The sequence below is a fragment of the Trichomonascus vanleenenianus genome (genome assembly GCF_965637985.1).
Source record: "Trichomonascus vanleenenianus strain CLIB 3782 genome assembly, contig: TRVA0_021S, whole genome shotgun sequence".
Lineage (NCBI taxonomy): Eukaryota > Fungi > Ascomycota > Dipodascomycetes > Dipodascales > Trichomonascaceae > Blastobotrys > Blastobotrys vanleenenianus.
In genome coordinates, this window is record NW_027481866.1 from 211,745 (window position 1) to 235,390 (window position 23,646).

General features: G+C 49.3%; 8 protein-coding genes across 8 annotated transcripts; 6 read left to right on the forward strand and 2 right to left on the reverse strand.

Moving 5' to 3' along the window:
- Nucleotides 1-271: 271 nt before the first annotated feature.
- RAD9 (chromatin-binding protein RAD9) lies at nucleotides 272-3,067 on the forward strand (the record flags this gene model as incomplete). Its single annotated transcript, XM_076685129.1, has 2 exons — nucleotides 272-286; nucleotides 332-3,067. 2 exons carry the CDS (start codon nucleotides 272-274, stop codon nucleotides 3,065-3,067), a joined length of 2,751 nt encoding a protein of 916 aa, XP_076540726.1.
- Nucleotides 3,068-3,135: 68 nt separating this feature from the next.
- On the reverse strand, nucleotides 3,136-4,215 carry TRVA0_021S02212 (uncharacterized protein; the record flags this gene model as incomplete). The annotated part of the gene is made up of 1 exon (XM_076685130.1): nucleotides 3,136-4,215. The coding sequence occupies one exon, from the start codon at nucleotides 4,213-4,215 to the stop codon at nucleotides 3,136-3,138; it is 1,080 nt and encodes a 359-aa protein (XP_076540727.1).
- A 2,801-nt stretch (nucleotides 4,216-7,016) lies between these two features.
- Nucleotides 7,017-10,918, forward strand: TRVA0_021S02234 (FTFMHR domain-containing protein; the record flags this gene model as incomplete). Its single annotated transcript, XM_076685131.1, has 2 exons — nucleotides 7,017-7,539; nucleotides 7,729-10,918. Exon 2 carries the CDS (start codon nucleotides 7,733-7,735, stop codon nucleotides 10,916-10,918), a length of 3,186 nt encoding a protein of 1,061 aa, XP_076540728.1. The 5' UTR covers nucleotides 7,017-7,539; nucleotides 7,729-7,732.
- Nucleotides 10,919-13,082: 2,164 nt separating this feature from the next.
- Nucleotides 13,083-17,102, forward strand: TRVA0_021S02256 (TIP120 domain-containing protein; the record flags this gene model as incomplete). Its single annotated transcript, XM_076685132.1, has 2 exons — nucleotides 13,083-13,234; nucleotides 13,289-17,102. 2 exons carry the CDS (start codon nucleotides 13,083-13,085, stop codon nucleotides 17,100-17,102), a joined length of 3,966 nt encoding a protein of 1,321 aa, XP_076540729.1.
- A 630-nt stretch (nucleotides 17,103-17,732) lies between these two features.
- ATP18 (F1F0 ATP synthase subunit i) lies at nucleotides 17,733-18,077 on the forward strand (the record flags this gene model as incomplete). Its single annotated transcript, XM_076685133.1, has 3 exons — nucleotides 17,733-17,775; nucleotides 17,841-17,870; nucleotides 17,959-18,077. The coding sequence occupies 3 exons, from the start codon at nucleotides 17,733-17,735 to the stop codon at nucleotides 18,075-18,077; spliced, it is 192 nt and encodes a 63-aa protein (XP_076540730.1).
- A 135-nt stretch (nucleotides 18,078-18,212) lies between these two features.
- TRVA0_021S02300 (WKF domain-containing protein) lies at nucleotides 18,213-19,247 on the reverse strand (the record flags this gene model as incomplete). The annotated part of the gene is made up of 1 exon (XM_076685134.1): nucleotides 18,213-19,247. One exon carries the CDS (start codon nucleotides 19,245-19,247, stop codon nucleotides 18,213-18,215), a length of 1,035 nt encoding a protein of 344 aa, XP_076540731.1.
- Nucleotides 19,248-20,088: 841 nt separating this feature from the next.
- On the forward strand, nucleotides 20,089-21,108 carry DAL2 (allantoicase; the record flags this gene model as incomplete). Its single annotated transcript, XM_076685135.1, has 1 exon — nucleotides 20,089-21,108. One exon carries the CDS (start codon nucleotides 20,089-20,091, stop codon nucleotides 21,106-21,108), a length of 1,020 nt encoding a protein of 339 aa, XP_076540732.1.
- Nucleotides 21,109-22,584: 1,476 nt separating this feature from the next.
- Nucleotides 22,585-23,433, forward strand: TRVA0_021S02344 (uncharacterized protein; the record flags this gene model as incomplete). The annotated part of the gene is made up of 1 exon (XM_076685136.1): nucleotides 22,585-23,433. The coding sequence occupies one exon, from the start codon at nucleotides 22,585-22,587 to the stop codon at nucleotides 23,431-23,433; it is 849 nt and encodes a 282-aa protein (XP_076540733.1).
- Between the last annotated feature and the right edge of the window lie 213 nt (nucleotides 23,434-23,646).

Consider the following 23,646-nt stretch of genomic DNA (forward strand, 5'->3'; position numbering starts at 1 on the left):
CTAATGACAGGATCATCTTCTTAATAGTATAGATCTATTCTCCATAAATGGCAACAGATTTGTTGTGATTTCCAATCTCTGCCACAAAATAGATATTCGAGCCGCACGGAGTGCGGCGTGAAATAAATATACACGCCGCGAGCGCGCGACACAGGCACACCCAATTTACGCGTTCGAGGATTGGTGCCATTAAAGCGACGGAAATATCGAAAGATTTGAAACTCCTTATTCCTTTTAAATACTGATATATCATCGATCTATATGATGCGAAATGGCCAGGGAAGCGGTAAGTTTCTACCATTTGATTTTGGTATTCTACTAACTGAAATAGCGGGTCAGGATTAACAGCACTCCGCAGTCGATAGGCTTCCCTCAGTCTTCGTCACCGATTGCCGATGACGGCAGCGACATAGGGGGAACATATTCTCCAACCCAGAAAGATACGACTGTGTCGTCGTCGAACGAGGATGCCGTGGCGAACATGATGAGGAACATCCAGCCGGAATACGTTGACCACGATCAAACACTAGAAACGCCGAAATCCAGGGGATCCCGGGAGCTCCAAGTGCGGCAACACGTGCCAAGCCACAATCTAAAAAGAGTATTCAGCAATAACGACGAGGAGGACTCTCCGACTGGGCATTTCGACGCGTTGCCTTATGCGGTTTCCCAGGCGGACAACCTGATCCGAGAAAGGCGCCGGCTGAGAAAAAGAGAGGCCCAAGAGGAGGTGACGATTATCCAGAATACGCAGCCAGATGATCACACCAATGCCTTTGTGCCCGATAGTCAGCCTTCTTCATCGAACAATTATCGCCGGGAGGAAGGAAATGAGACTCAGCTAGTCCAGAGACTAGACGATATTTCACAACCTCATGATACCCAGGCTGTAAACAAGATTGGAGAGGTTTCTCAAGAGCCGGTAGAAGATACTCAATCAGTTCTGCGTATAGAGGTATCCCAGGACCATTCCGCTACTCAGCTGGTGCAAAGACTGGAAGACACGCCGAACCAACGGGCTGGAGTCTTTGAAGAGTTGCCACATTCGCGGTTGACTGATATTGAGACGCCAATGCGTCCTCCAGGAGCCGTAGAGGGTACTCAAAAGAGGATGCAGATTATGGATTTGGATGAAGAGTACTTCCAGGATACTCAGCCTGTTAAACGGTTCCATACGTATAACGGGTCCGACTCAAGCCAAGACAACATTAACGGAAATCGCAAGGAAAATAATGATGCTTCTGGAGACGTTCACAACACTCAGGCTATAAAAAGTGCCACTATCCAGGTGGCAGAAACGCCATCGCATGAAAGAAGAGCAAATAAAGAAGCAGCAACCGGCGAAGTGACAATCAGCGTACAATCTAGTGAAGGGATAGAGCCAGAAGAAGATGAAGGAAATGTTTCGGAAGATATGCAGGATATGGGCAGCGATGGAATGGACACTGAAAATGCTATTGACATGGATAATTATGACGATTATGAAGACAGCGATGACGATAACGAAGACAATGAAGACGACGGTCGTGATGAAGATTTTACCCCGTCACAACATGGTGCAGATAAAGGCATAGGGTCTAAACGGATGGCCAGTGAAGCGTTTGTCACTCCAGGGCGGACTGAAGTGGGAAATTCATCTCCATTTGGAACCGTTTTGCAAGACGCGACAACAGGCAGGTCGGCTAAGCGGCGTCGCAAGCGCGTGGCTAGCTCAGCAGAAGAAGAAGAAAAAGAAGTGACTCCAGTACCGCAGAAAGAGGTTGATGAAGCACCATCTCTTCCACCTCCTCCTGCCGCCGAAATTACGGTTCCTTCGTCGCCCTTGACCCCGTCATCACACAAAAAGCCGCAGAAACCACGGACTCCGAATAAGAATACCTTTTTCTGGGTTCCCTGGCAGGAAAAGGTATATCCAGCGCAGGTGTTGGGGTCAAAAGGATTGAAGCTTGTTCTTTTGTTTGGAGATGACGGCGAAGGGGAGGTCGATAAGGGAGTTAATATGTATCCTCTCGATCTGCAGCCGGGAGATCCTATAAAAGCTGACGACGACAAGAAAAGCATATACTACGTGCGGGAACTGCACCATCAAGCGCACATTGGTGGTCGATTCACGACAATTGATGGATATAACTCTGTCATCATATCGAGCAAGAAAGGCCCCCCGAGAACAGTTGCGCTGAATAAGCTCTACATGACATCTCGAATGTGGAAAGACTATCTTACCAAGTATAAGACGACCACTATACACTCTGCGCATCTCTTCAGCACGGGATCTCCTAGAAGGAAGGCTGCAGTAAAGTCTCTCCAGCAGCAGAGCAGTTTGATCACAGCGTCAACTACGGTGTACGATAACTTTAGCACTCAGCCCGTTGTCAAGCTGGATAGTCGTATCTTTTCCAAATGTCTCTTTTCGATTACCATTGACAACAAGGGGCCCAAATTCGACCAAGGCGCATTAGTACGAATGATCCAGGAGCATGGAGGCACGATACTTAATAACGGCCTTTCGGAGGCCATTGTGTTTGATGAGCTCAGTCGTGGTACTATGGGCGGGCCATTTGGATCGTTCAAGCTTGCCGCGACGATAGCGAACGTTCCAAGACGAACATCCAAGTATCTTGAGGCGCTTGCGCTAGGGTGGCCCTGCCTCGCTACGCAGTTTGTTCTTGACTGCATTGCCGAAGGCACCCTTCTCCCGTGGCAGTCGTACTGTTTATCGGCGGGTCGCAGTGAACAGCTGAAGGCGGAGCGGTCTCATAACACTACGAGATTTGAGAACTTGTTCCTCTCTGGTGCTACGCTTGACGCACAGCTTGCCGCTCGGACACGGCCACTGGAAAAGTTTTCTTACAACGTTAAAGGCAAGCGAGATGATAAATTTAAAGTGCTTGTCTTTCTGCTAAAGGCACTGGGAGCTAAGGAAGCCGATATCGACCCTTACCAGGACGAGGATACGATTGAAATTGAGTTTGATCCTACGGATGACAATAAAGCGAGCTATAACCGGGCTTGGTTGGTCCAGACGGTAATTAACGGGCGGCCAGTCGTGCGCCATTTGAAGGAATAAACATATTATTTATTTAATTGCAAAAAAAAGTAACAAATTATTAGTGGTACCTACTTTTTGTCGTTGGATTAGGCGAGAATTACAGTAAGAAGACAGAGCAATAATGCAAGTAGACAAGCCGCAATGCTAGCAAATGGTCCTGGCACAGCCTCGCCACTGGCGCCAGTTTCGACACCTTCGGTAGTTTCGCTCGTGGCAGACATGGGATTAGAAACGGACATGATAGAAGCGTAGTCTTGGAGATCGTCCAACTGGATCTTCATTTGTTCAATGCCATCGCATGTGTAGTTCTTGGTGGTGTGAATTTTGACAATGGTGTATCCAGCATTGGCCAATGCTTGGGCGTGACGGTGCAGGGGAGAGTTAGGATCAGAAAGAGCGGCTGATCCCTCATTCTTCTTGAGCTGCTTGAGCCGCTCATTGACAAATTTTGTGGCGTTTGCAGAGTTGGAAATCAGAGGACACAGGTACTTCTGATCAACCTCCTTGACCTGCCAGCCATTGTCCGTTACAATTTGGAGTACTTGTGCGATGGAGTTGGTCAGGATATCAACTGTACGGTCGTCGCGATAGTCTCGTTTACTCTGCTTCGTCACGGTTGCAGTGTGAGCGGCCGGACGAGTCGTTTTATAGACTGTAACCACGGACCTCGACTGCCGGGGAGATCCAGTTTTAGTCACGGTAATGCCACCAAACCCCTGGCCAAGATCCTTGGAAGAAGGCAAAGGTGCTGACGATATTTCATTGGTCTTTGGGCCTTTGGTAGTTTTGGCTTCTCCGCTCTCGGTGGATTTCCCGGTTTGCTTGGGGTTTTCGCTGGATTTGCCTGACTCTTTAGTCTTGGGCTCAGATACGCCAGATTCAGTGCCTTTAGTCTCAGATCCGGCAGATTCGGTGCTTTTAGTATATTCGGTGCTTTTAGTCTTGGATGCGGCAGATTCAGTGCCTTTAGTCTTGGACTCATATGACGATACCGATTCTCCAGCTTTTAGAGAGTCAATGCCATCATTAAATTGCTTAATTCCTTGGCATTTGTCAATTTTGTTAGCAGATGTGAGCTGGCTGAAATTGTGGGCTCTTCCAAGCATGAGGCTAAGACTTTCTTTGCTGCCAGTTTTGGCATCACCGAGTTTGAGTCCCTGGGCCATCGTATTGGCAATTGGACACACAAAGCTGTCTGCAACGTCTTTGGATGTGGAATTGTCTTCCTTAGACTGGCTAGTTGCTTGAATTAGCACCCCGAGTAAGTCATTAGTCGTTTCATAGACCAACGTCCTCTCATCCATTGAGGTCGAATTCGAGGTACTATTCGAGCCGTTGGAGGAACTGACTTTACTGGTGCTACTGGTAGCGTTAACAATGCCCCAGAGGGCAAGCACTTGTACCACAATGCCAAACGAATACCTCATTTTGACGTTTTAGGGGGAAGGACATAACGAGGACGGTGGGTTATAATATAACCAAAAAAATTGGGTTAAATTAAATGCAACTACATAGATAAATTTAACACTACAGAGTGAGATATGTGGCCTCTCTGACACTCGACAATCCTTGTAATAAAACTCCAGCCGAGTTCTTAAAAAGCCAAACCATTGCTCTTGACATTTTGAATCACTGCCTTACAGTAGGTATTATACTCGAGCGTCACAATTACACCCATGCCACGCTTCGAGACTAGAACAGCCATAAGTGAAGACGCAGCACAGTATATGTGCAATTGATATTCCCCCGAGCTCCATAATAACAGTTTGTCTAAAATGTCTATTATACGGTAAAGAAGAAGAAGAAGAAAAATTTTGCGTTTGATGAGATCAATTTAAACCCGCGCCGCCGCGCGCGGCCCCCCATTAACTTAGGCTATTTAACGTTACTTCGCCAGTTTTATATATTTGCTATTTGGGAGTTATTTAGCGTTACTTCGCCAGCTTTATTTTTACGCGCGCGCGCGTGCTAAACAAGTCGAGATGAGTTGTTGATTGGTTCAATCAAAGGTGATTAACGAATTAGGAAAATCAGGGGTGAGGTACATAATATTTGGGGCTTATTATAACGCTTAAACAGAAGTTAACTGGTACCCAAGCTTGATTGAACTACCGGTACCATAGATGAACTGAATACCTGTACTAATATCCAGTTCTCTGGTAGTGAACCATTTCCCAGCGGACTGGAGTTGTTCATAACACTGTGAACAATTAAATAGCTACAGACACGTAACAAAGTTTTCGTTACGCTGTTACAAACTCCCAACAAAAACTCCCGTAACAATTCCATAGCTCTAATCTCCGCGTAGCGGAGCCTCAGGGGGGTTTGGGGGGACTGGTCCCCCCAATTGTACTTCAGAGCCTAATGTATTCGAGGGCCAGCCCTCGAGCTCCCGTAGTTGGGGGCTCTGTCCCCAAACCCCCCGTATCTTTCGTCATCATATGTATACGGGATCAGCGGCATAACGCTCCTTGTCTGACTCTTCGCAGCCTTCAGGGGAATTTGAACTACGTACGCCAAGGGGATAATCGAGAGGTCTCTACGGTGTACATACCATACCAGGGGGAGGGATGATCGTCGGTTGGGACATCACAACAACGTTTTTTTTTTCACCCGGCGCACCTTGATATGCCCAACAAATAATTCGACAGCGGGTGTTCCTCGAGGCAACATAACTCCGAGCTATAATATAATGCGTCCAGCTACTCATAAAGCCAATTGAACGACGTAGTCGTGCGGTACAGGCTGCTGTAGCTACCCTGTGAAGACGGTCTGTTGGGGGTGGCAAAAAGGTGTCTCATCCCTTAATAAAAGTGATGGTCGCCACACTGCGCGCGGCGCGAATGAAATCTGCTCCCGGACACGGGCCAATCAGCACGCAGCTGTATCGTTGATCGGGTGCATTTGGGGCCGCATAATCGAGACACGGCTAAGCCCTATTCTGGGGTTTGTGAGAGGCGGCCCGGCCGGAAAGACCTGGGGGACGACCCCGGAATCGGTTCTGTCGCATGTGACATTGCGCTTTTTTGCGCGCTTTTGCCTCCGCTACGTCATTAACCGTTCATAAACGGCCAAATGTATGCGACATACACTCGCTTTCTCCTTTCTCTTTGGGAGATTAATCCGGGGTAGCTCACTACAGGGTTGTTCTTGGGTTACTACTGTATTACAATATTAGTTTTTTTGTTGTGGGTAGTACGTGTTGGGCACCGACGGGGGGCGGCGGCGGCAGTGGTCTCGTGGAGACCGGGAGCGATACCCGGATGGGCGCCACTCAGCGGCGTGCAGTAGCATTTCCCTAACGGCCATATTTAGTCTGGGTACGGTCATAAGACTGAAAGGCCATTAGAATGTCTAAGTTTATTTTTGATTAAAAAATTTTTGTTTTTCTCTTGTTGGACAACAACGGCCGCGCGCGCGCAGGCCAACTACTACACAACGTATGTGTACTCTCAAGTTTATTTTTCGCACTGCATATACACACAACACACAGGCGATAATGACAAAAGCGAACTGCCATCATCAGCACCACCAACGACCCAACGTACTACTAAAAAAACTAGGAGTGTTAGTATGGACTGTAGCATACAGTAGAGCATATCATGGGAAGAAAAGATAGGGGGGATGCCCAACAAAAGGGAAATTAAGCGCCTGCGTACGCAGTGCCAGGCCAGTGGTAGATTTTGAGTACAGTGATTCAGACACACAGTGTCGCGAGTTGTTTGTTCCCCGGGGGCGCCACACAAAATAAACTTGGATAACACCGTAGCGCGCGCGCCCGCACGCCCAACCTGCACGGTGTCTCAGAGCTTTGGGCAGAGCAGCATTTCTCGCTGAGACATATTACAGCCTAGCTAGGCAGCACACCAAATTTTTTTTTTTTTTCCTTCGTCCTCGCTGGGGTGGCCATTTTAAATGTGTGTGCAGTGCACGGTGTGTTCCGGGGTTGGAATGGATTTTAATTGGGAGGACCCAGGGAAGGCGCGGGAGAATTTAGGTTTTCTTGCACTTTACATTATATTGTCCGTTTAATCTTCATTTCGTTTCGGGTTTTTTTTTTGTTTTCTATTTGGTCGTTTAATTTTTTTTCGACATATTATCCTTTGTTCGTTGGAGAGTGCCTTCATCCCTGGTGTGCTAGAAGGGATACGATACTCGAAATAGCGATAGAGCGGAAGGTATACCGGGAAGGAAGCGCTTTTGTGGTGCGTTGTTGTGAAGACAGAGCGACCGGATATCTTGCTAGTTTACACGCTACCACTCTCTTGACATTCCCTGGAAGATCAAGGTTCATCATCATCCGGGGGGCGTTGATGTGATTGATTGGTGGGCGTATTATATTATTCCAGCTAGTCATTGAGCTATATACCCTTTATCCCCTCGACCTACCCATTAACAACTCTACAATCTCCTCCTCCTGATCCAACGCCACTGGGGCCATTGGATCCTTCAAATTCACTGTTGGATTTTGGATAGCGCGCAATTTGGTGGTAAGTGATTTAAGAAAATTGGCGGTTAATCTGCGTTAACCGCTTTTAATGAGTTAACTGCATTAACCGCTTTGATGAATCAACTGCTTTGATGAGTTTGCTTTTATGGGCTGACTGCTTTATGAGCTGACTGCTTTGAAGAAGGTGATGAGTAAAACTGATTTGATGAATTGTACTAACGAAATTTAGGAAAATGTCTGTCGATTTGACAAATAGTAGCCCACAGATGATTTCCACGCCATCCTCCATTGGCGGCAACTCTTCGGGTGGCGCGACTCCAAAGAGACGACACCAACACCTGCAACAGCACCCTCAGGTGACTCCCGGCATCGCCGTGCAGACCGCCTCGGGCATCATCAAACCCACTCAGCCCATTCCGCCCAAATCAACAACCATTAAGACGGATAAGCCGCGCCCGCACGTGTGCACGACCTGTACGCGTTCCTTTGCGCGGTTAGAGCACCTGAAGCGGCATGAGCGGTCGCACACAAAGGAAAAACCGTTCAAGTGCGACGTTTGCGAGCGATGCTTTGCGCGGCGGGACCTACTGCTGCGACATCGCCAAAAGCTGCACGCGTCGTTCCCAGAGTCGATGCGCATCCGCCAGAAGCGGCGCAAGACGTCAACGACGGCGTCGGGGGCCACCACCACGGCCAACGGCAGCTCAACCAACTCTTCGGCGACTCCAGCCTCGGGCACTCCTGGTCAGGAACACCTCCACCCCCAGGACAATTCCGGAGGTAACAATGGTGGAGGGCCGCTAGGGAACTTGGCGGGAATTGATTTGAGCACCCACCCACTGTTTAATGCCCAGGCGCCACAGAACATGGCCCTTATGAACCCAACTCTGGAGCAGTTCAAGCGGTCGCGGACAATGTCGTTTTCGGCGACTTCTGCTGACTCGTACTCGACACACAAGGACATTGCCGCGTCCCACGCCCACCAGTGGCCCTCGGCACCGCCCCAGGTTGGCTTTTCAACGCCTCAGCTGGTGCCTCTTGGACTCCACCACAATAGCGACTCGGACTCCAACAGCGTCAACATGTCGCTGAGCGAGAGCAATTTCAACTCGCAGTCTTTTGACGACTTTTTCCAGGCGTCGGACCCTCTATTTATCAACCCGCAGCTGTTGGGCCAGTCGACTAACCAGCAACTGCAAAAGATGCACGACATGCAGGTCCAGTACCACCAGCAATACAACCATTCGGATAACAACCAGCGGGATCCTATGAATCACGATACTAACCAACACCACAATCAGCAGCAGCAGCAGCAGCAACAACATCAGAATCACCATCATGACGATCTTTTTAATGACTCTGATGTTTTTGATCTGGGCGGGGACTTTTGGCCCGGAGACAGTAGCCATCACCCGCAGGCCCAAAACCCCCAGACTAGTAATGCGCCAATTCTTCAATCGTCAACAGCAACTACCGCTCCCAAGCAGGAAGAGGTCACACACAGCCCTCAATCCATTCTAAGCATGTTTGGTGGGTCGAGTCAACAACAGCAACAACAACAACAGCAGCAGCACCCCCCGGTTTTTTCCCCCATTAGTGACATTACGAGCACTACTGGGGGGTCTTCTGTGTCTCCGCCTCACTCGGAGATCTTCAACAACCAGACAAGCATCGGTTTCGTGCCGTCGTCCAAAGACACGGGGTTTGTTGACTTTATTCCTACGCCTCCACCCTCCTCTTCGTTCCCACCTAATCAGAATTTTCACCTGCCCCAGCAGCAACTGCAACAACAACAACACCAGCAGCAACAGCAACAGTCGCAGCAGCCAACATCTCATATTATCACTCCTCAGTTGAGGCTACACGTTCTCACCACGCTGAGCTCGACACAGATGAAGCAGACGCCCAATCCCACTCCGCATTTGCCTTCCACTTTGGAGCTCCAGCGCTACATTAACGCTTATCTCGACAACTTTGGCAAGCACATCCCGTTTTTGCATCACACACTTGAGTTTACCGCCGAGAACATGCCGCTAGCGTTGGCCATGGCCTCCATTGGCGCGCTCTACACGTTTGAGCACGCCAATTCAGCGTCCATCTTTGAGATCTCGCGGTGCTGTATTCATGCCTACCTTGAGACGCGCCGAGATTCGCAAAGCCAAAACCATGGCGAACAGAGCAACGGTAATAATAATCACAAGGACACACCACTGTGGCTTGTACAGGCATTGGTGCTGGGGGTAATTTACGGGCTGTTTAGTTCCGACAAGGTGGCAAACGAAATCGCCGTGGCCCAGGCTGTCGCCGTTGTGTCGCTGGCCAAGTCGGCCGGGCTCAACAAGCCGCCGTTTGGCTACATTAGCGCTGACGACTCTAATACCGTCGAGTCCAAGTGGCAGTACTTCATTCGTGTCCAGGAGCGCATTCGGACGATGCACGTTGTACACACCATGTCGTGCCTGCTTGTAACGAGCTACGACATTAATCTGGCGACGCTCAAGAACCGCGACATTGAATGCGGGTCTCCATGCGACGAGAGTTTGTGGACTGCGCCTAGTGCCAGTGCGTGGTGGGAAGTAATGCGCCAGAAGGAGCTCGACGGGTCGCTTCGCGAGGCTGTAGTAGGACCTGACTTCCAGGTTGCCATCAACACTCTGCTCAGCGGAAACACCCTGGTGGGCAAGGTACCGCAGTTTACGCTTCTTTCACTCATGTATGCCATTCACCTAGAGATACACGAGCAGCGGCGCAAGGCTTCGTCTTCTTCTGACTTGTCCGACACGCTTGATACGAGCTGGGAGACGCAGATTGAAGGCGCTTTGCGAGCGTGGGAGACGACCTGGTCGCTTTCGCCGCTGGCGTCGCTGTCCCCAAGTTCTCAGTACGGTCCGCTTATGAGCGATTCGATTCCGCTATCGTCTCTGGCACACGCCCGAGTGTCGCTCGACCTGCGCAAGGTCAAGGCGTACTTTTGGGCGCGGGATTTTGCCGGTATGGGCAAGGCCATGGACGAGCTGCACACTGTTAGCGACGACCGGCTGCTTAATGCGGCGAGCTATGCGGCAGACACGATTTCGCTGTGGGAGAAGCACAGTGTCAAGTGGACGTTGGAAACCTCGGTGAGCCAGACGTTTATCCACACCATTGTGTCGTTGTTTGACTGCGGGCTTGTGGTGAGCGAGTTTTTGCGACGGCTTGAGATGAAGGAGCAGCGCTCCAACGAGGAGCAGATGCTCGAGACTCGAATTTCCAAGATCTTTGCGCGCGTAGTTGAAGTCGTAGACGGCGGGTCGCACGAGCGGCTGTGTGTAACTGCGGTGCAGGTGGTGAGCCGCATTCTTTCCAAGAGCTACGTTTGGCCGTTCGCGCTTGTCATGGGCAAGGCGCTTGACGAGCGGGCCAAGCAGCTCTGTGTATGATTAGTTGATATTCGATGAGACTCAATTTTTTGATGGTCGATTCGATATGTTCGATATTTATAATGATATAATGAAAAAAACGATTTTACGACTTGAATCTTGGTATTTGACAAACCTTGGCTAGTCAATTGGTGTTCTGAAGAATTGGCTAGTCAATTGGTATTATCTCAAGCATTTTAAGCTAGTCGATTGGTATTTCCAAGAATCGGACTTACCGGTGTTGATTTTTATATCCCCATTTTTGTGGAGAGCTCGACAAGTTTGATGTACGGGTATAAGATATCGATTAGGTGGGTCCAAGCGGTATTGATATAGTGTCGGGGATAAAACGCAATATTGATATGGTGCCGGAACTAACGCAGGAACTGTCGACGGATTGGATAAATTATATATACCATGGTAACGCCATTCCCCTCTCCAGTGAGGAGTAGCCATAATCCTCCAGTGAGGAGCCGTAGATCGTACGGTCCCCGTAATCGACAAGGACAATCAAGAGGAGTAAGCGGAGTCGAGAGGGAGGGGAAGCACTATTACCTTCCTAATCGGGACGGGTGCGCGGCTGAGGAGATAAACTGCGGTGACAGGGGGGGACCCCCGAAGAGGGTGAAAGGCGGCGACAGAGAGGAGAGCGGGGGAAGGCGAGGCATGTAAGGCGTCTTATAGGTGTATTGGCATGAGCAAGTGGGGATCATTTGAGGAGAAAGAATCCAGGGTTTTGAAAGGGGATCTTTACAGGATATCGAAGTGTTAAAATATATGTCGAGTCAGACAAGAGTAATAGACCAACAATCGCGGAGCCTTCCTGCAGCGGAAATATCCGACCGTATTATATAGCAAGCCCATCGTCGGAATACACCTAGCCGCCGAAAACTCATTTTCTGCTACGATATTTTACCCAGGCCTTGCTGATAATGATATTTTGCCTAGAAATTCCGAGAGTCATCCCGGAATATCTGCTTACTGTACATGATGATACGGCATTACCGGAAGTAGACAACCCCTGGGCACTCCCTCCCTATCTCTTTAACATGTGAATGAATCGCGACATACCCATGAGTGATGGTCGATTCTTTCGGCCTTTCGGTTAATGAGATAATCCGGCAGCCTACCGATACAACCTCATCGCCCCTCACCGTGCCCCTCCCCCAACACGGCTAGCGGCCGTGCACCGCCTAACCCTCACTGCCTCGGATTAATGGCGCCTACCACGCTATGGCTTAGGATTCCGCTATGCGAAAGGGCTTGTTCCGAGATTGTCCGCTTTTTATTTCGGGTGAATGGTACAGAAGTATTACACAAGCTTGCTGTTATCTTTGCCAATATGGTGTTTTTTTCTCCCACGTTTTTTTTATTCGTATAACTTGCTAACCCCCACCCGTAATGAGCCGCACGAGCCGCACTCAAATCCATGGGGGTCAAAACTTATCGTATAACCCCCCATCAAAACCTATTAATTGATATCGGAGTAAACATGGGCCGCTTCTCCGCGGAGCTACCAGCCTTTGCTAGTGTAATTGGGGGGACCGGTCCCCCCAAACCCCCCTGGGGCTCCGCTACGCGGAGGTTACAGCCGACCCAAGGCGGGGGTTTGGGGGCAGAGCCCCCAACTAAGGGAGCTCGAGGGCCGGCCCTCGAATACATCAACTCTCTAGTATAATACAATTGGGGGGACCAGTCCCCCCAAACCCCCCTGGGGCTCCGCTTCGCGGAGATTAGAGCTGTACCTGGGATAACGCATTGTTACAAGAGTTTTTGTTGGGAGTTTGTTACAGTGTAACGAAAACTTTAGTTGCTCTGTAACCACCCAATTGGAGTAAGAGACACCAAATTGGCTTACCGATACAGAGAGACAGTTGATGCGGGGGTCTGGGGGCTGGCCCCCAGCTACGGGAGCTCGAGGGCTGGCCCTCGAATACCACTTGCTCTAGCATACCAGGGGGTGGATGTCGGGGTTGGCATTATTCAGCGATTAGTAAGCGAAAAGGAGACACAAGGGGCGTGTGGCGCCTCTTCCCAGTTGAAGCCCCCATTCTCGTAAACCCTCATCGATATAATACAAGGATTGGTTGAGAGAGAGAGAATGGCGCAGCAGGCGACTAGCGTGACATATAGTGTCAACAGTTACTTGGATCAGATCCATTCTACCGATGGTGATCACCGGTTTATGGCGTTTAGCGATATTTCGGCGCTGGTGTCGAAGCCCGAGAATCATCGCACGCTGTTTGCCGACCCGGGGCTGGTGATGCACATTATTGAGGCGATTCTGAAGAAGCTGGATGATGATGTGACTGATGTACAGAGCCAGGCGGTCAAATGGTAAGAGCAATTGGTGGAAATTGAACAAAATGAAGAAGCTAACAAGGATGAAAGTCTGCAGCCATTGATGGCGGTTGTCCATGATGACCACGTAGAGGCCCTTGTGCAAGCTTTGTACAAGCGGGCCAGTGATCCTCCGTCCAATAAAGTCGAGGATACGCTCTCAATTACGTATATGGCTCTGAGAACCGTAGTAGACAAGGCGCCCATTCACAGCTCTACAGCGCGAATTCTCGCCAAGGGCCTCCATCCGCTCTTCCAGAAGGAAACCAATTGGAACATTGACTCGATGGATATCATTATTGATTATTTGAGTCGGTATGGAGGCATTCTGCCTCCCAAGGAGATTGAATTGATTGAGGGGTATTTGACGAAGATCATCAGTGCCGCTAAGGGAATTGTGCGTAAAAGGGCAGTGGCTGCATTGGGAGAGCTGGCTCGACATTTGTCGACTCCGCGGTTCAACAATCTTATTCAGTTTGTGTCGAAACAGCTGGATGAGAGTGGTTCAGCGGCTCCAGCCAGTGTTCAGACATTTGTTTTGCTGGCAGGGACCCTGGCGAAAGCTGATCCGGTGCGGTTCAAGTCGTATTTGCCGACTATGTTCGGTCGCATAGTCGAATGTCTTCAATTGGCCCGGGCCAAAGCGGAATATGACGAAGAAGACGTAGAGGAAGAGGAGGATGAGAGCCTGTTGGAGACTCGCCAGATCACCATGTCTACTTTGGACGCTTTTGTTGCACTGGGATCTGCCTCTGAGAGCTATCTTGGAGACCTGATTGATGTTATTATGACCTTTATCTCGTATGATCCCAACTATAATGATCTCGGGGAGGACGAAGAAGAAGGAGAAGAAGAGGCAGACTTTAGCAAGCTCGATGCTGGAGGAGATGATGACGTAGAGATGGCGGACTCAATGGAAGAAGAGGATGTTGACTTTGGCGACGAGTTTGACGATTACGACGCAGAGGATATGTTTTCCGACGACGGGGACCAGAACTGGAAGCTGCGACGTATGGCTTGCAAGCTTACCTCGTCAATTGTACGCAACATGCCGCGACAGCTCCCTACCGTATACAGTCAGCTTCTGGTACCTGTGTTGAAACGTGTTTCTAGTGAACGGGAGACTTCTGTCCGCATTGACGCGATCAACACTATGGCGGTGTTTATTTCAGCTGCCAGCCTCGATAGCGACTATTACAAGCTCAAAGCCCATCACCACCTCTCCGATGAAGAGGAAACTCCAGAAGTGGACCCCCGGGCCCAGCTCGCCTCAATTGTGCGTAAACTCGTGTTCATCACGACCAAGGAGGTTTCGCGGATTTCCAATGCGTCTTCTGATGCTGCCAATGTCGCTCGAAGCCTCTTCAACGGCGTGCTGTACAACCTGGTGGCCTCCCTGGGCCCGGAGATTGAGCAGTACTTTGACCGCGTAGTTAATCTCTTGGTTATCCTCACCAAGAAGCGGGATGCGCCTCAGCAGCTGCTCCAGCAGAGCGACGATATCCTGCGTATTATCTCGGTTATGCTGAGGAACCACCCATTCGAGGTTGTTTCCGCCTACGTACCCTCTCTCGTAGACCTCATTGTGGCCACCATATCCCAGGAAAACGTCCAGTACAAGGTCATTGGCCTCGCGCTGGACGTTTCCAACGAACTAGTCGACATGGTCTTCATGTCTAAGCGGTACCACGAGTTTTCGTTTGGTTCGCTCGAGAAGTGCCTGCAGGAACGGGCTCTGTCGACCCAGCTCGACTCAGAGACGCGGGAAAAGGCCATTATTGGGTTGGGCCGTATTTTGCCGCTGCTCGAGACGAATAGTGGCGGTGCGGAAGTGCTTCTGGGGCTCATTTCCAACGAGCTGCTTCGTCTGGCCGCCATTTCTGCCATTGAAATGTACCTGCGACACGCAGCCCTCATTGGATTTGCCAATATCGCCAACAGCCCCGCCCCGGCGTGGGACGGCCAGGTGCTTGGCAAGCTTACTCCATTGCTAAAGATGTCTTCGCGGTCTCTGAGGGTTTCCACCCTGACTACTATCACGCGTGTTGTATCTGTTCAGTCTCTAGAGCCCGTAACTGCCGCTGATGAAGTTGTAGAAACGGCCACTGCATTGGTCGAGCTCGTTAGGGCCCTGACCGAGGCCAGTGGTGGCGACTCTATGGACTCGACCTCGCTCTCATTGGCTCTTGAAGCTATTACGGTGCTCTACTCTCGACGCGGGGGCGCTGAAGCCATTGACGCTTCGTCCTCGGACATCTCGAGCAAGCTGTGCGCGTTTATCGTGTCGGTCGTCAAGCAGGGCATCTCTGTAGAGTTTGGCCAGGTCCAGGATGTTTTGGTCAAGTTGACTTCGGCCATTGTGGCCAACAGCAAGGCCGTAGACCCTTACAAGGCGATGTACGAGCCTCTTATGGCCGGCGTAGCTCCCGGTGGCGCCAACGAGCCAGCCCTTGCCAAGGTAGTTGGCGCGCTGCTAGCCCACGACCGGGCTCGCCTTGAGGCTCTTTTCCAGGAAGTCGCCCAACCCCACAGCCCACTTAAAGATGCCAAGATTATCAAGCGAAACCTCATGGTTGTTGGTAATGCAGGCCGCATTAACAGTAGCTGGATCACCGTAGATCTGTGGAAGCGACTCTTCTCGAGCGTGGCTCAAGTCGGTAACGCAGAGGCGGACCACAGCACGCGGCTAGTAGCGGCCCAGACTGCTGGTGTAATTGCATGTGGCCGACCAGACATGTTTGGCCACCTTGTAGAAAGCTTGGGTGAGCCTTTAAACAATGAGGATGGCGAGATTCTGCTGACTGCTTTGCGGGAGGCCATTGTTACCAGCCCCATTGGTGAGGAGAACACTTCTGCTCGGGACACGTTTGAGTGGAACGCTGCTCTCGATGGCCTTATCCAGCTCCAGGCCCAGCAAAGCGCCAGCTATCCGGACTCTGAGGAAGATCGAGAGAGGTTCCTGTCCATTATTAGTGAGTGCGCTGGACGGTTGGGTGTTTTGGTCGAGAGCAGCTACCTCGATGCTCAATTGGACAAGCTGCTGACTAGTGGAGACTATGCGCTGCGGCTTATTGGGCTAAGTGTCATTAAGCACATGGTTGGAAGCAAGGAGGTGGAGACCTCGCGACTGGAGCCTCTGGTCAACGCTTTGATGAGGCTCGTGAGTGGAAACGACACGAATATCAAAGTCCAGCAGATGGTGTACTCGATTGTCGTCATTGGTGTTCCAAACAAGCCAGAGGAGTTCGTTCCACACTTACCACACCTCATGCAGCCTCTTTACAATGCCACCATCCCAGACGACGCTCTCATTCGAGAAGTCCAAATTGGTCCGTTCAAGCACAAGGTCGATGACGGGCTGGAGCTGCGAAAGACTGCTTACGAGCTCGTGTACACTTTGACGGTGAACCTAAACCCGAGCCAGCTCGACCGCGTTATTTCCGGCAATGATTTGTACCGACGAGTGTTGGCTGGTTTGCAGGACGACCACGATATCAAGACGATGTGTCTGTCGATTGTGGGGCGTCTTGCCCAGACTAACCCAATGCTCATTACACGTGCCGAGAGCTTCAGCGAGGAGAGCCAGGGCGGCGTTGTGGAGCTGATCCAAATGCTGTCTGCTCTGCTCAATGTGACGCTCAAGGATAACGCCGTAAAGCAGGAGGTCGAGAAGCAGGGCGAAGTCATTCGAAGCGTCGTGCGAACTGCCAAGGAAATCAACGAGCATATCCGAAAGGCGCCTACTGTTTCCGACCCTACTGAGCATGTCAATGGCTCCACGCAGGTACCGTTGATGAACGAGAAGGAGATCCCCGCGTGGGACAAGTTCTATCTTGAAATTGAGCGAACACAGAAGAATATGTAAAAGTTCTGTATTATTATTATTATTATTGGCTTTACCCTCCGCGTAGCGGAGCCTCAAGGGGGGTTTGGAGGGACTCGTCCCCCCATTAATACTAGTAGTGGAATGTGTTCGAGGGCCAGCCCTCGAGCTCCCGTAGTTGAGGGCTCTGCCCCCAAACCCCCCGCCTCGGGTCTGCTCTAAACTCCGCATAGCGGAGCCCCAGGGGGGTTTGGGGGGACTGGTCCCCCCATTAATAGCGGAATGTAATTCGTGGCTCCGGTCCACGGAGGGTTGTCGTTGGGAGTTTGGTGCGGGTAACTATGTGAAGCTGAAATCGAGGTGGTGAGGTTCAACCAACCACGATTATCCCTCCAATTGACCAATTCTTATTTCAAAATATGCCAGCAAACTGTACGAGAGCCTTGGCTGAGGCCACTATAGTATATTAACAGGCCATTGTAGTACCTGTGCCCGTAGCGTTCGGTGATGGTGACGTTCCGTCCCGGAATAGCCACTGTTTGGGAGGACCCGGCCCGGAATGGCGAACCCGCCAATCACCGGTCCGCACCGGTTGGGAGAGCCCCCGGGAGCCCCAGAGGTTTGAAATTTTCGAAGACAGCCAAACCCACCTTGGATAGAAACTGCCTAAAGATGTTCCGATTCGATACCTTTGCTCGATACAACTTCCCATTGCGTACGTGTTATTTGGTGTATTTGTTGTGTTTAGTGTGCTGGAAGCTAACTGATATATGTTTACAGTGAAGACCTACTGGCCATTCGCCATTGGTGGTAAGTATTATTGACTTAATCTATGGGCCTATGGTTATGGCCCATGTCGTTTATAGTTGTGTGTTATGTGTTGGGATTAACAAAGTAGGTCTTGTCACTCTCTATGCCATCAAGCAGGGCGCTGATGCCATGGCCTTGACCCCGGAGTACATTGACGACCCACGAAACCGACTTGCTATCCTCCAGAAGAAGCACGAGAAGCATTAAACTCTGAAAAACCATGTTTTTTACCTTAACCATCGAATAAATGTTCATTATGAGATTATTTTCTTTCTCTCTTTGTTGTGTGATTATTTTGGCGGCATGATGGGGCCAAATTACCCGGACATTACATTACGGATGCTATGACTTTTCCTTTTTGTCCTTCTTCTCCTTTTTATCCTTCTTTTCCTTTTTATCTTTCTTTTCCTTCTTTTCTTTCTTCTCCTTCTTTTCTTTCTTTTCCTTCTTTTCTTTCTGCTCCTTCTTTTCCTTCACATCCACATCTGTAGACCTGTCCTTCTTGTCCTTCTTTTCTTTCTTATCAGTCGTAGAAGCCATCTCCTCATCGCTGTTAGCACTTGACTTTGTCTCTTCTTCAGACGTTGATTTTGTAGTTTCTTTAGTATTCGTAGTACCCGAATTAGCGTTAGTCGTAACATCAGGGGGAGTCGCAAATTCATCCACCAATTCGAGCCTCACGTGTTCGCCAGTCATGATCTTGATGATTTCACGGGCTCTCTTAGCCTGATCCTCCTCTGGCGGAGTGTTCTTCAATTGCTCTTGCTTGCTCAATTGCTTCTTCTCTTTCTTCTTCTTCTTCTTTTCATCCTCACCTCCTTCGCTATCTTTAACGTCCTCAGTCTGATTATCATTACTATCCTCTTCCTTCCCTTCCCTCTCTTGATCTTTTTCCTGTTCATCTTCTTTGGTCATGAATTCGTTCCACTTAGTTACAACTCCCCGAGCCTCTTCGACAATTCGCCCCCTTGATCCCTCGCCCTGGAGACCCTGGACGTAATCCATCAACGCATCTTCATACTTGGATCCGTCGATAGTATACAAATGCTTAAGGATCCAGTTCTGCTTCTGCTTGGAAAACTTCCAGTTGGCTCGATCTTCGTGGTACTGCCTCAGGTATGCAAGCTGATCGCTTTCAGGAGGCGGAGGCCGTTCATTCTTGGGCAGCTTCTTCCGCTTCGGAGGTTTTGCTGGCTTCGACGCGCTGTCTTCTTCTACTTCTTCTTCGTTATCGTCTGATTTACGCTTCTTTTGATTCACCACTAGTGAACTAACTGGCACTGCCGAACCAGTAACCTGTCCAGTGAGTGGGTCCTTGGCCACAGTCTCTTTGACCTTCAACCCTAGCCGTTTCCAAGCCGGTACGTGATCTGCCATTTTTTTTCTTTTGATCTATTTATCTCTCTTTTGATAAGACCGTTCTCGGGCAGATTTTTTTCGGTTTTTCCACTCAAAATGTCGACGGATCGGATCAGCCGCACGGGCCCGTTTCTTTCAAATGACGACAGATGAAATTTCAACTGTGCGTGCGCAAGCACTATGGCCCTTTTTGGAAGCCGGGCCAAAGCCGATATATACAGTACCAGCAGCCCGTTGGCTCTACCAACGGACTCTAAAGGCTGGTCTATGGGATATCCCGTTGGTTCGCAATGCGGAGACTAGCAAGATTGGAGAAATTGGCCAAATTCTCGTGACCTTGCGTATAATATTCGATGCGCATGGCTATTTGCGGGGGGTCACCCGTATTGCCCCTAAATCCTTCGCACTTTCAAACATTATGGAAAGATTGTTGTGTGGAGTTCGGAACCTGCGAGCCGACTGGCACAAAAATGTGTGCCTAACCACACTCTCCTGTGCGAGGTGATGGGCCCCCTGTATAAAAAGCGCCTGCAAGGTATGATGACCGAATATGTAGCATAGGTGGCAGTTGGCTGGGCGCCGAGTGATAGGTGGCTGTCGAATTGGGCTGGCATAGGTGTACCTATATGTGTGCGCGCCTGTGTAATAGGTGTTTGCCTGTGTAATAGGTGTAACACAAATGTCCAAGACTAGTAAGGAGCGGCCAACTCCGTAGGGTGGGGATATCCGAACCCCCCTCCATACCGCCTGGAAAAAAGCGCCTATAAATACTGCTGGGGGATCCCTGGACTATTCGATACGATTAACGATAAACGGAATCGAGAAAAGCGTGAAGAAGAAAGAAGAAGAAGAATTGAAAATGTCTGTCAAGGTCTACAACAAGGAAGAATTCGACCAGAAGGTCGCCAAGTACGTCGATGTCATTGCTGAGCAGCTGGGCGGAAAGATCCACTCCTTCTCTGACGAGTGGTTCGCTGAGGCGACCAACCTGCTCAAGCCAGCCGCTCCAATCTTCGAGCGAGTGTTCATTCCAACCGGTCTCAAGATGGACGGCTGGGAGACGCGACGACACAACCCAGAGCCATACGACTGGGTCATCATCAAGCTCGGTGTCGCCTCTGCCAAGCTCATTGGTGCTGAGGTTGACACTGCTTTCTTCGTTGGTAACTACGCCCCAGCTATCTCCATCGAGGGTACCTCTGTCAATGACGAGTCTGAGCTTGCCAATGCTACCTGGGAGCCAGTCATTGCTCGACAGGAGTGCGAGCCATCCCACCGACACTTCTACCTTCGAGACTCCATCACTGACAAGGCCTACACTCACGTGCGACTCTGCCAGTACCCAGATGGTGGCATTGCCCGATTCCGACTCTACGGTACTCCAACCGCCGTCTTCCCAGAGGACAAGTCTGTTGAGATCGATCTGGCCCACGTTTCTAACGGTGGTGTTGCCATTGCTGTCTCTGACCAGCACTTTGGTGCTGCCGATAACCTGCTCATGCCAGGTCGTGGCATTGACATGTCTGATGGCTGGGAGACCACTCGATCTCGAGGTGCTGACCACATTGACTGGGCTATTATCAAGCTCGGTGCTCTGGGCCACGTCGACCGAGTTGTTGTCGACACTGCCCACTACCTTGGTAACTACCCGCAGTCCATCACTGTGCACGGCTTGAAGGCTGACGACTCTGAGGAGACCATTGCCCACGACGATGCCCGATGGAAGTCCATTGTTGCTCGAACCAAGACTGGTCCAAACCAGGAGCACGAGTACAAGCAGCTTGCCTGCTCCAAGGACGATGCTTTCACCCATGTTAAGCTCACCATGATCCCAGACGGTGGTGTCAAGCGACTCCGAATCTACGGCCGACGAGTTTAAATTGGTTCAAAAATGTACTAACGAGATAAAAACGACTTGAACGACTTGCATGATATATTTGTACGCATAGACGAGGATTATATATAAAAAAATTATAAAAAAAAATTCAAAGAACACAATTGACACCTAGCGATGAATCCGGCCTTCAGAGCATTTAATTGTGGGATCCCATTGTAAAGTAAACTTGTTATTGTATGAAAGCTGAAGCGTGGTAGAGAGTTTTATATTCCATATCGTACAGGTGCTTTTCCTTCGATCGATCTGGTGTATGCAAATGCTAAATTGAACAGTTACCGTATTAAATAATAATCTTAGGACAAGTGTTATCAGGTAAGTTGAATGGTTTTACGGTGGCTAGTTCTTACTTTTTTGTTTACTTGTAAACGGTAGTTCGCAAAGCAGGATAATGTAGTATTCAAACAAATTTATCTCCATGTAAATTGGCCTCCCACAGTTTTACCATATTTATATTGTGAAGATTGGGTCACCTCAGGGAAACAGATCTCCATGGATGAAGATTAAGACCTTCATTTTCTTCAACTGTGTGGGATTGATGTGATGTAATGCTCCATTAGTACGCCGGACCTGCCATTGACGGACCCTTTGGACGGTACATGTAGAACGAGTAAAGATCAAAGGAATCATACAAATTGAAATAACATAGAAGAAACAATAGAAAATCAGGTATAGTAGATACGATATGTATAGACACAGATGATTTTTCTTCAGTAGCATGTAAGTGCGGTTAACGAAAAAAAAAATTGGTCTCTATAGACTGGGTCCTCTCAGCTTCCTCCGCCGCATGCCTCGAAGCCGCCTGCGGCGACGCAATCATTGCTGACTAAGCCACCACGCGCTGCTGACATTAACCCACACCCCCCTCCATCCAGTGCAACCCTTGAGCGGTGGATAAGGACTTTACAAAATAAACAGACGCACCCTAGCTGGCTGAAGACTCATCATTGTCTTCGAGAAAAGCTTGGCAAAGACCTTCAAGAGGTTCAGGGCGTTTCTCGACTCCTCAAAACGGAAGGAGCTGGTACTAACCCCTCTTTTGTCTGCAATTTTTGAGGTAACTTCAAAGACTTGGCGAGTGTCTTCATTTCAACTTCATCTGCACTGTACCAAGGTAATACCACCAATACTTAAATGGTAAAGTGGCTTGTATCTTTTCAAAGTAGGTAGCTAGGAGCGCTTCATATTTCGATTTTTTAAACCTATTTTTTTTTATTTCAAATAAGTATACAGACAGCAATTTTGAGGTTCTAGTCCAGAGAACATGGTCGATCTAGATTTCAAGCGGTGAATATTGCCTGGTACCTTGTGGCTAAGTCTGGAGTTGTATTTAAATAGAGGCAATGTCCAACATCAAGTTTAGTTCAACTTTAAGCTCATTTCATCTTTATATGAATATTGGTACTATCAACAGAACTTTATAACATCTTTCACTACCAGTATATTCTATCCTGTCTCAGCATGTTTCTCAAGGGAATGTTACTTATTATATTTATCTCCCTGTACCCAAACCTTCTTCAAACATGCACCGGTCAATCTACCTGCACGAGTCTTGAAATCTTTCAGAATAACACCGACTCATGCGTATGTCGAGACTTTTTGGTGGGTCAATGCGCCAACCGTTGCCAAGTTACTTCCCCGCAGTGTTCGTCTAAACTTTCAGGGATCTACCTTGGCAACTGCATATCAGATTGCACATCACCTCATAATAAAGATTGCGATTCTTGTGGGATATGGCTCAGTTCACTCTGCACTTGCTTGCAGCATCCAACCTGGTGTGAGCACAGTGCGTCAAGTGGAAAGGTTTGGATAAAGCTTGCTGGTGGTAATATAGCCACAGTTAATTTGCCAATACCCAATATTTTGGATCTGCAGAATAACCATGAGGAGCTTGCAAAAATAGGCTGGGACTTTGGTCAGAGAGCTTCTAAACCAATTTCGGAAGCTCTCGCTATCAATCCTGCCCGCACTATAACTCAGGATCAAATCCACATGCACATTTGTCCCATCAACACCAACATGCAGACGTTTTTATCTGGCAAGACACCACCTTCATCGCTCACAGCTATTCAATTGCCCGGACAATTTCAACATCTGCCTGGACCAACAGAAATGTGGTGTCTAGCGTCACAAACCAAAGATACACCCATTGATGGGAGCGAGGTCTTTGAGGCTATCCATTCTGTACTCGAAATGAAAGGAACATGTGGTTATGATGTGTCCGCAGCAGTGATAAGGGATACTAATGGCTATACATGGGCATGTGTCACGGCGGATTCTGGTGACACGGAACACAGGTTCTGTTCATAGTTAATATTGCAGGTATATAGTTATAGGGGTTATATGCCATGGAATTCAACAGCAATAGGCTCAGTAAGAAGAACGCTAATACTGTACCTATAAGGTACAATGCTCTGGGCTAACGTTTGCCTGCTCGCGCAGACTTCTGTGACCCATGACCCTGTTGGAAGTCAAAGGGACAGTGTGTATCGACTTCACATGTCTCAGCTTGTCATGATGAGA